At 43.6% G+C, this 12,260-nt stretch overlaps 1 protein-coding gene across 3 annotated transcripts in view; it reads left to right on the forward strand.

The window, feature by feature from the left end:
- Positions 1–12,260, forward strand: part of LOC126425074 (organic solute transporter alpha-like protein) — a 559,459-nt gene that overhangs the window by 150,749 nt on the left and 396,450 nt on the right. For all 3 annotated transcript variants that reach the window (XR_007576259.1, XR_007576258.1, XM_050087986.1), the window contains exon 5: positions 11,089–11,185. Coding sequence is in view for 1 of the 3 variants with exons in the window: in XM_050087986.1 (XP_049943943.1) it covers positions 11,089–11,185 (97 nt within the window). In the remaining 2 variants the exon portion in view is untranslated. The remainder of the gene's footprint in view (positions 1–11,088; positions 11,186–12,260) is intronic.

Here is a 12,260-nt window from a genome sequence, read left to right on the forward strand (position 1 = left end):
CCTTTTGATGGCCAAGCATTGAAATCTGCAGCAATTTGTGAAGGGTTGCACTTCTGTCACATTGAAAGATTCTCTTCAGTCGTTGTTGATCCCGTTGTTCCAGGATCTTTTTCCGGCCGCAGCGATATCAGAGATTTGATGCTTTGCCGGATTCCTGATATACACAGTACACACGTGAAATGATCATACGGAAAAACCCTCATCTCATCGCTAACTTGTAGATGCTGTGTCCCATTACTCATGCGTCGACCACATTCAGACTCACTTAAATCTTGATAACCTGCCACTGTAGCAGCAGTAACCGATCTAACAACTATGCCAATTTTTTTTTCTTTATTGAATTTCGAATACCCCCGAAGAGGGAGGGCTGGCAGTATACCGCTCTACAGCCTACAGACTTTGTTTTTAAAAAGGAGAAAATAATATATAATTAAAAAAAACAGGCGAGAAAATCGGAGACAAAGGGTAAAATGGCGAAAAAATCGTGGAATTTAAAACAGAGAACAAAGGGATGATGATGCTAATAAAATACATACGAAGCAGACAGGTAAAATAATAGACAGACAATTAAGAAAACATAGCGACAATCTGGTTTCTGATCGCAAAAGACAAAATTCACACCCTGCAACAGCACAGTTTCTGTTCACAACACGGGAAAAGACGAAACAACACTGAACAGTCACTGGAACACTGCACCAAAATATGACATACCACAGCCGAGAGCAGGTGGGGGGAAACTGGTCAGATGATGGGAAAATATAAAGGGGGGAAGGTGAGGAAAAGCGAAGGGGGAGGGGAAAAGGAGCCAATGGAGGATGAGGACCCATAAGAGGGGTGGGGGGTGCTGGGCAGACACGACAGGGAGTGGGGAAGGCAGAGAACGGGAAGGCAAAAGGACTCAGGGGGGGGGGGGAGAAGGGTGGTATGGAGAGGTTAGGCAGGGAGAAACACAGAATGGAAGAGGGGAAGAGGGAGCCCAGGGAAAGGATGGAGGAAAGCAGGGGGGGTGAGGATCAGAGTTGATAGGAGGGATAAATGGAGGGAGAGATGGCATCGTCTGGGAGGGGGAGTTGATGGAAGCCACCTTGGGAAAGGAGATGAAGGGTGTAGATATGGAGTGTAGGGGGGACACAACAGTGAAGGCATGGCAGGGGGCGGGGGTTGGAGAGGAGCAACCAGGAGGTGAGGGGGATCAAGGCGGTGGGAGGTGTAAAGTATGCAGATATGTTCGAGGAATAGGAGCAGGAATAGGATGCGCGTGGGGGACAGGAGGCGTATACAGAAGGCGAGGCGGAGTGCATGGTGCTCGAGGATCTGGAGGGACTTATAGAATTTGGGGGGCGGTGGGCAGATATCCTGGTGGGACTGGCATAACAGAGGATGGGACGGATTTGTAGGTGTGGAGGATGGTAAATTACGGTAGACACTTGTTGTCTTATATGGGAGTTTCCGACCGCAGTGCCGTATTCTGCCTGTTTACATATCTCTGTATTTGAATATGGATGGCTATGCTAGTTTCTTTGGCTCTTCAGTGTATATTAATTCTAGATACAGCACGTTACATCGATTAAGTAATAAAGGTACAACAAGATTCAAGACTTTGGCGTAGATACCAATCAATACAAGGCTCTTAAAGTGGTAGTTCAGAGGTCACGTTCTACCATAGATTCCATTCTAAAAATTATTGCCGGCAGTCGATCTAAAACTTTCTGTAATTAAAGGCAACTTAACTCCATTGATATAAACATTATGAAGATATTAAATTGATTCATGACCGAGTTATTAAATAATACTTGTCCGTGAAAGCGGCCATTTAGAAGCCGCTGCCCGAGGATAGAGCGGATGAAGGCAGGTGTCCCCTTCGGCCGTCCGCTGCGCCCTTATATAAGTAAGGCCTGCGAGGCAATAACAGACACGCTTCGCACCCAGCTATCAATGAAGTCACAGCCAGGCTGCTACCAAATGCGTATTTTCGATACAAATAGGAAGTGAACTCGCGAGGACTACACACCGTCCTGGCTCGCTCAGATTTCACGCAAGTAACTGTTCGCGTGCCGCCAGTAATGTTGACCAAACTGCGGGGCAAGTGGCGAGATTATTTTCCACTTTTAAGGCGAGCAATTTACCGTAGAGGTCACCTCTGAACTGCTCATAGCGCTTCTATGATACGGACATTATTATTATTATGAGGAATGTTACTGTGTTTGTGCGTGTGAACTTTTACTGCATATACTAATCAGACAGAAGTCAAAACTTTTATCTATAATAATAGTTCCTGATACCAATGACTAAACAGAGTGTAGAAACATTAATTTCATTGAGCATAAGAGGAATGTGGACTTGTCCTCCATCGTTTCCTGGCTGACCGCAAAATTATTTAAAATTAACCCGCCGTCCAACCCATCTTATAGTAGGAGGCTACAGCGCACCCAGCAAATAACAGTTAAATAAGCAACTGCCCAATGCAGAAACCTCCTCAGCACGACGTCCACAATTTTAGCCAAACAGACAAGATGCCTGATCCTGAGAAAGTAAAACGATGCAGCCGGCCGGTGTGGCTGAGCGGTTCTAGGCGCTTCAGTCTCGAACAGCGCTAAGGCTGCGGTCTCAGGTTCGAATCCTGCCTCGGGCATGGATGTGTGTGATGTCCTTAGGTTATGATCATACAATGTAAGCTTTCACGGCCGGTATTGCCTTCACTTAAAACTTCCGAGCTGATAGGCCGTCGTCGAAGTACAACACTCTGTCCTGACGTTTCATCTCCGACTGCGGGAGATATCCGCGGATTTAAAGCTGACGGGACGGAACGTTGGGCCATAAGGTGTATAGATACTGATCGTTATCTACACAAAGATTCAAACCACCACCCTAGACAAAAAAGAGGTGTAATGAAAACTTTGGTAGACAGGGCGTATAAACTTTGTGAACCTGTTTATTTAAAAGATGAGATTGAACATCTACTGTCAACTTTCGTGAAGAATTGCTATTCTAGCAAGGATATAGATCGAGCACTTTGCTCTAGGCAGAGAATCAGGAGTAACGACGAACAGCAGTCGTCCAAGGGCAAAGTTTTTCTTCCGATCATTAGTAAGGTCACAGACCACATTTGGAAAGTTTTAGGCAAGTATGGGGTGGAAACTATTTTCAGACCCACCAGGAAAATAAAAGAATTTTTAAGGTCGGCGAAAGATGCACGACACCCTTGGGCTACACCGGGGGTATGTAAAATTCCTTGTAGTTGTGGGCAGGTTTACATCAGTACCACAAAGAGAAGTGTGAACACCCGTCTTGTTGAACATAAGAGGAATTGCCGCCTGGGTCACACGGATAAATCGGCCGTAGCGGAACATGTTTACCAGGAAGCTGATCATGAAATAAAATTCCTACGGACAAACACACACACCCATGCCCGAATGCCCGAGGGAGGACTTGAACCTCCGCCGGGACCACCCGCACAGTCCATGACTGCAGCGCCTCAGACCGCTCGGCTAATCCAATGCGGCGATACACTACTGGCCATTAAAATTGCTACACCAAGAAGAAATGCAGATGATAAACGGGTATTCATTAGACAAATATATTATACTAGTACTGACATGTGATTACATTTTCACGCAATTTAGGTGCATAGATCCTGAGAAATCAGTACCCAGAACAACCACCTCTGGCCGCAATAACGGCCTTGATACGCCTGGGCATTGAGTCAAACAGAGCTTGGATGGCGTGTACAGGTACAGCTGCCCATGCAGCAACAACACGATACCACAGTTCATCAAGAGTAGTGACTGACGTATTGTGACGAGCCAGTTGCTCGGCCACCATTGACCAGACGTTTTCAGTTGGTGATAGATCTGGAGAATGTGCTGGCCAGGGTAGCAGTCGAACATTTTCTGTATCCAGAAAGGCCCGTACAGGACCTGCAACATGCAATCGTGCATTATCCTGCTGAAATGTAGGGTTTCGCAGGGATCGAATGAAGGGTAGAGCCACGGGTCGTAACACATCTGAAATGTAACGTCCACTGTTCAAACTGCCCTCAATGCGAACAAGAGGTGATCGAGACGTGTAACCAATGACACCCCATACCATCACGCCGGGTGGTACGCCAGTATGGCGATGACGAATACGCGCTTCCAACGTGCGTTCACCGCGATGTCACCAAATACGGATGCGACCATTATGATGCTGTAAACAGAACCTGGATTCATCCGAAAAAATGACGTTTTGCAATTCGTGCAACCAGGTTCGTCTTTGAGTACACCATCATAGGCGCTCCTGTCTGTGATGCAGCGTCAAGGTTAACCGCAGCCATGGTCTCCGAGCTGATAGTTCATGCTGCTGCAAATGTCATCGAACTGTTCCTACAGATGGTTGTTGTCTTGCAAACGTCCCCATCTGTTGACTCAGGGATTGAGACGTGGCTGCACAATCCGTTACAACCAAGACGCCTGTCATCTCGACTGCTAGTGATACGAGGCCGTTGGGATCCAGCACGGCGTTCCGTATTACCATCCTGAACCCACCGATTCCATATTCTGCTAACTGTCATTGGATCTCGGCCAACGCGAGCAGCAATGTTGCGATACGATAAACCAAAATCGCGATAGGCTACAATCCGACCTTTATCAAAGTCGAAAAAGTGGTGGTACAGATTTCTCCGCCTTACACGATGCATTACAACAACGTTTCACCAGGCAACGCCGGTCAACTGCTGTTTGTGTATGAGAAATCGGTTGGAAACTTTCCTGATGTCAGCACGTTGTAGGTATCGCCATCAGCGCCAACCTTGTGTGAATGCTCTGAAAAGATAATCATTTGCATATCACAGCATCTTCTTCCTGTCGGTTAAATTTCGCATCTGTAGCTCGTTATCTTCGTGGTGTAGCAATTTTAATGGCCAGTAGTGTATATGCTGCAGCAAAAAAGGAAAACAAATTTTTGGGCCAATAATGTGTAGGCACAATGTGCTTGTTGTGGCAGTAGTATTAGGCTGCTTCATGGACCGATTTTTCAGGTGCTACACATGCACATGGACAGGGAATGGAAACGTTTGACATGGGTAGAACAGGGTATGTACACAGAGGGAGAGTAGGAAGACATGGATAAGGAGAGGGGGAGGAGGAGATAGGTAGGGGATGGGCACAGGAGGAATGGATAGTACAGGTAGAATGTGGAGATGAATAAGGAGAGATGAGGTGGGAGACGAAGAGAGGGAGGGAGGAAGAGGAGGAGATGTATACTGAGAGGAGGCAAGAGGAGATGGAAAGACAGATGGCACAGGAGATTGGTGGACAGAGAATGAGATGATCACACAGAGGGAAAGGATGTGTGTTGTACATGATGTATTGGTACGTCGTACAGGAGCTATGCATGTGAATGGGCATTGCTATGCAGATAGAGCTGGGCAGGAAATAATGGGTAGTGACAGAGGTGGGAGGATGTAGAGGACAGAAGGAGTGTGAGGGTGGATGAGATGGACACAGAGAGATATTGGAGGAGGTAGATAGAGAATGGGATGAGGAGATGGACAGAGAGAGGAGAGAGGAGGCTTAAGGCAGTTGAAAGATAAGGTGGGATAATGGGCATGTGGAGAAGGAAGAGGGGGATGTTCCAAGAGAGGGTGGGGATGATGTGTACAAAATATGGGCAGGGAGAGGGGATGGTATAGATCGAGAAGGATATGGAGAGACAGGGAGAGTAGGGATGAGGAGATGGACAGTTGGAGGTCAGAAGATGAGATGCATAGAGAGATGGAAAGAGGGAGGAAGATGTGGACAGAGAGAGTGGGGAGGAGATGTGTGAAATATAGGTGTCAAATGCTTAAACAAGCAAAGCTGAAGGGAAAAAGCAAGTATATACACATGAATAACAGTATTCTATAATATTCTCTGCTAGCTTGTTGGTCAATGCATTGGTAAAATAATCGTCATGCCCATCAGTTCTCTATCTAGTGGCAATGTTGGGAATTCTCGGATATACTTGTGAAGTCATGTATTCATTATCATTTCTACACTGATATAGTCCTCCTGTAGTCAACAACATACTCAAGCAACAAGTTTTCAGTTAAATGGACAGCAGCGGAGTATGGTGAGTCTCCAAGTGGACGGAAAGAGACACTATGAACATAACATCATAGGACTGTTGACAAGTTTAAAGCATTTAGACCCCACTTCTGATCTGTGCCTGCCATCCCACGTTCTGTTACCTCACTGCCGAGATACAGGGCCATGCATAGCTGGGAAGAAGGATGGGTGGACGTGGTGGACGACAAGCTAAGGGTAATGAACTCAAAAATGCAGCAATGGCACATCCCCTCACAAACACACAGACAAGGTAGGATTCTTTCACTTGCCAATGTTTAGTACACAACAATCTGATGCATGTCTTCTTTATCCTGCAAGAGGTCCCTCCAGTGTTAGGCACGTGGCATGCAGTCACAGTTCGCCACATTTTAGTCGACCATTTCTCATTGTCAAACAAGACGGCAGGGACTCATTTACTTGCAGATTCGCTGTCTGTATTAGCTCACAGTGAGACGAATTTGGTACCAGTTTTAAGATTCTTTGAAGTGTTCTACTTGGTCTTTGAAATATGAGGGTAGACCATGTAACTTGGAATCAAGGTGGTTGGTTCATCCATCTTTCTTTTACGTATATTTTTCAAGCAATATGTCTCTGTCTCATTGTTGTTGATTTTATCTTGTGTTATCCATGTTTAAAAATATTTTGGAACATAAGAGCAGATTTGCAGAATCTTAGAAGTTGCGAAAAAGTGTAAACATGATGGTGTTGATGATTGAGGCTGGAAGAAAATGATTGCAATTTTAAATAAGAATGTATTTTAGCATGTGTTCAAGTTTTATATCCAAATACTTGATGGAGCAAATGCCCGCAACTGAGGAACATATTAATAAAATAAAATAATCTGGTTCACCTGCCAGTAATGTATTATTTATTGCATGACCAGTTTTGAAGCCTGAAGGAAGATTTTCAGGTGCCATAATAAAATTATTTGATCGTAGCTGACGATGGAGCTTTAGAGTTAGAAACCGGTCGTGCAATAAAACGAAATTACTTGCAACTGAAGCGGATTTTTTTTATTGTATTAAAGTTTTACATGTTTTAACCACATGTGTCTAATTATTTTAGTGAGTAACCCCTTTGTTGAGAGCCTATAAACCAAGTACACACACAGGCATGTGTGTGCATTAGGGTGCGCGCGCACACGCACACACACGCACACACACACACACACACACACACACACACACACACACACACACACACACACACACACACACACACACACACACACATCTTCCACCGAACAGTGGAAAGTATTATACAGTTATGAATATTTTTTACAGATCAAAACAGTTTAGTGTATCAATACACAAAATCCAGGCCAACAGACGAGATATTGGGTTCAAGCAGTCAGGCAAGCAAGGAGTTTTAATATGTAAATAAATTCAGAATAAACTTGGAAACACACTGACGTCATCTGATATTGTTTCTTAACATGGAGAACACAAGCATAATAACAGATTCTCACACTGAGGAAGGAAACAGCACACTAAGTGAACATGACTCAGTTGGGATCAACATTTAAGTGACCCAAACCAACAACACATGACACTGTATGCCATAACACAGCCACAAACAATACAACAGGGAGTAACAATCATAAAACAAGAAAAGCGCTGACACAAACAGTGACACCACATACTAATACTCTAGTAATAAGGTAACCATGCTTGGGAGGAAAAGGCTAGAAGAACTTTTATTTCGAGGCTCCATCTCCCCAATGACACATTGTGTATTGTTTATAGTACACTGTACACAAGCAATACTGTATTATTCGTCTCATTATCTGTTGGCAGAAGTATACCCTCTTCTTTATGTAAAGCTACAATCAATTTATGTTACTTACCAAATATTTTCTGTATAAATCATGCATAAAACTGAAAATGTAACATGTCGTTTAAGAAATACTGCACTCAATTAGCAATGAACTACATTCTCTTTCTACTAATAAATTTACAACCATAAGTTTATTCTTCACGTAAAGCTAAAATTTATTTATTCCATGTTTCAAATGCTCAGTCAGTATATAATTTGTATAACACCAGGTGTGTATGTATCTGATGAATCACACAGAATATAGCACAACTACCAACAACCAGACAAACAAACAACTACTGAATATCACACAGTGACTAAGATGCATAATTCCAAGTAATAAATCAATACACACAAGAATAGCAAACCTACATAAGCACACATTATTTGAGATGAGAACAGCTCGAGGTTCTACTGAGGCCTTCTCATATGAAGTAGGTAAACTAGGCTGCTATCAACCAATGCGCTACTTAGACCATATTACACAACCAAAGATAGCATATCACTTTATTCTACATATTGCAACTTATTTTTACCACACTTATTGCATCACGCTTGAAACCTGGTTTATGAAGGAAGGCTGGATTCGGTTACGATTGTGGATGGGGCCATAATCAGTTACTATTGCTTGCCTTTTACAGTTACACACATTTATTTTTAAAACTGTAATTCCAGACTCAACAATAAATGAAAAATACCACACGTTATTAACGAAGAAATAAACAACTGTGTAAATAATAGTGGTTTAATTGAGTTACAGTTTTGCAAATCACTATAAAATACAGATACAGATAATGTTAGAAAACAGGCCACTGTGATCACAGCTGGTCTTACTCACCAAGAATGGCAAAAATTAAGAATGTTTAAGAACTCGCTGCAATAACAACTTACAAGTATTGACATATTAAAAGGTATGTAGCCACAAACACAGCAGAAGATATCAGACACAGGAATGGCAGTAAATAAATTTTTAAGGCTTATTGCTAAACCACCAGTACAAATTAGAATTTTAAGGCAAATGGCCACAATCACGGCTGAAGGCCTTAAACGTCAGGATCGGCAACAAAATTATAAAAAAAATTTGAAACCTTCTATAAAACAGCAAATACAATAGCAAAAGTTAATTTAAATAAAACAAGCAACTAATTCAGACGGTGCTCCAATAACGACCTCTGAGGAGGTCCGGCAACAAACACTTTCGCAAACGATGAGATAGGCTGCCCAAGAGTTGCATTCACTTTGCCAGATGGTGACTCAGACTAGTGGCAGTCCAACGAATGACTAGTGATAACTTGCTGAAGCTACCTGACGTCTGACAAACCAAAGACAACGATGGTACAACACGCCAAAGCCGGAACTGGCGGTCTGCACTACGCCCCTAGAATACAATGTTTAGAGTGCCTGGGACGAGAAAGGAACCTCTTCCATATTTCCGTCCGATTCCACAGAACCGAAAATCTGAACAAACCAGTCACAGTACAGAACACCAGAAAAACTAACAGTAACTAAAGCCACACTCGATTTGCGTGCGAAGAAAAACCGAAATGTAACCAACCAGAATCAGAAACCACACGTCATTGCACAAACAATCGCAAAGCGAGCCAAAGCCAAGTACCAAATGAGCGACATCAAATTCATTAGGCACACAAACGCACGCTGAACTCACTGTGACAACACTGACGATCGTTGGCAGAATGAAACAAATCTCTTTACTGTTTTATTAATTCACAGCTGAGTAACCACACCGTCTAATTACTGAGCCAAGTGCTTTTAACACAGTAGGGTCTTCAAGTACTAAGCGGTATGCAGATCCATAAAACTGCACATGATGGCACGATAGTAATCTGTCACAACATCACAAACGTACTACGGGGCACACACGGGTGATTGACTCTGCTCTACTTGGATTAAAATGCTCTCATCTTACGGCTTGCTGGATCTGGTTTACGACGTGACCGTGCATCCTCGTGACCACAGCCCTTCCATCCAGCAGTCCACGTGTGTCACCAGCAGTCCCGGCGTGTTCCCACACTGCGCGGACCTGGCTCCTCCTGAGTCCCCAACCAAACTGCCCACTCACACCACCCGTAAGAATCACGACGTCACACCAAAGATAGGGCAACAGTTACTGGATATCGATAACCGCCGCTGCTGCCAGTAACGGACAGGCGACACTTGCGAAACGAGTGGCGCCAGTCAAGACGAGAAGAAGACAAACAACCTAACCATGCCAACTAAAGGATATGGGGTGGCCTCCAACAGAGGGCGGAAACCTACAAACGGCACCAACGCGAGCCGCAGCACGGCTCAACACTTCTTTTGATACTTTTTGTGGTGTCATCGCCAGACACCACACTTGCTAGGTGGTAGCCTTTAATTCGGCCGCGGTCCATTAGTATACGTCGGACCCGCGTGTCGCCACTGTCAGTGATAGCAGACCGAGCGCCACCACACGGCAGGTCTAGAGAGACGTCCTAGCACTCGCCCCAGTTGTACAGCCGATGTTGCTAGCCATGGTTCACTGACAAATTACGCTCTCATTTGCCGAGACGATAGTTAGCATAGCCTTAAGCTACGTCATTTGCTACGACCTAGCAAGGCGCCATAGCCTTTGATAATTAATAGTGTGAAGCATGTACAGTAACGAGAGATGTTCACCAATTGTGGATTAAAGTTAAGTATTACAGCAACTGCGTCTGTTTTCTAAGTTCTCATTTCCTTGTAATGTTCCAGACATCACGCCAGCCTGCGTGAGCTTAATTGCGTGCCTTTCGGCTACCTTATAGTGGCTTGGCTGTCTGGCGAAGTCACTACACTTACATTATATAAATTATATTCTCCTCAACTAGGCAGAAACAAATTATATAGAACCTCATTAACAATCGTGAACCATTAACTTCTCTGTTAACTCAGAGAAATTTTTATATATTGTGTTATTTATAGTATTTAAAATAGCGTTAAAAACTGCATATCAATAAGATTGTAACAATAAGAAGTCTTTTCTATTAGGTTTAGTAGCATGTGACCCACCTTACATTTCAAGGTGGTGGGTTACTCCGTACTGTTAATGAAATAAATAATAAATAACTGCCCTTGAACCACTACTCACAATATCCTAGAGTGTAAGCTGACCTAGTGTCTGGGAGCTGCCTAACGTCGACTGACAGTTTGCTTTGGCTGTGGTTCCCAGGAGCAGCCTGACGAGGATCCGGGTGCTCATCCTGCAGCTGCCAGTGGTGCAGTGGCTCATCGACCTGGTGCTCTTCGTCCTCCTGGCTGAGGACCAGGTGGGTCTCCTGGCACATTCCTGAAGCATGATTGCCATGTGCTGTGTCTAAAAAGATAACCACTTTCGCTTATAGCCATCACCTTCGTCTGCCATTTGGCATCTGCTGATGGTCATAGGTCTCCTCTAACATCCTCCATTAATCACGTCTTCACACATATACATGGGTAACCATAAAGTTTCAGTTACCACCTTGGCAAACCAAACTACATACTGAATTACTCAAAAGAGGGAAGAATCGCATAACAGATCAGAAATTACTCTGAAATGAAGCATTGTTACAGGAGTCACTTTGTTCACTGAACAATTAATGTGGATACTTTTTTAATTAGAAAAACTTCAAGTTTTATAAGTGCATCCTAATGCTGTACCAATTATCACTACAAGAACGGTATATCTGAAAATAAATTTTATGTTGTAAATATTTTATTCTATATTTGCGATTTAAGATGTATCATCTTTGCCGGCCGGAGTGGCCGTGCGGTTCTAGGTTCTACAGTCTCGAACCGAGCTACCGCTACGGTCGCAGGTTCGAATCCAGCCTCAGGCATGGATGTGTATGATGTCCTTAGGTTAGTTAGGTTTAATTAGTTCTAAGTTCTAGGCGACTGATAACCTCAGACATTTAGTCGCATAGTGCTCAGAGCCATTTGAACCATTTGTATCATCTTTGTATTATTATGTGGTTAGCCATAGACATCAGTTACTACAATCAGACAGTGGATATGTTTACTTTGTGAGCATACCTCCTCCCCTGGTGTACTTTGACAAGTTTCTGAGTAATCTGTTGAAGTATCTAAACAGAGTCTGTAACTACTTTAGGTGTGAATGAAAGACATCAGTAGATGACAATGAAACAAGCAAATATTTATCTGAGTATATGAACACATTATAACTGAGTCCTTAGGATCCATGCTGGTTACATTCACGTGAGGACAAACACATTATGACAATTGTCCCACATGGCTACTCTTCTTGTGAAGGTAGGCTTCAGTGCGTCTCTTCATCGATGCCAAAAGTTCCACACTTGTTCCGAATGCCCTGACAACAATCCCCGTGTTCCCACAGTTCATCAG

Source organism: Schistocerca serialis, chromosome 10 (genome assembly GCF_023864345.2).
Source record: "Schistocerca serialis cubense isolate TAMUIC-IGC-003099 chromosome 10, iqSchSeri2.2, whole genome shotgun sequence".
Taxonomy (NCBI): Eukaryota; Metazoa; Arthropoda; class Insecta; order Orthoptera; family Acrididae; genus Schistocerca; species Schistocerca serialis.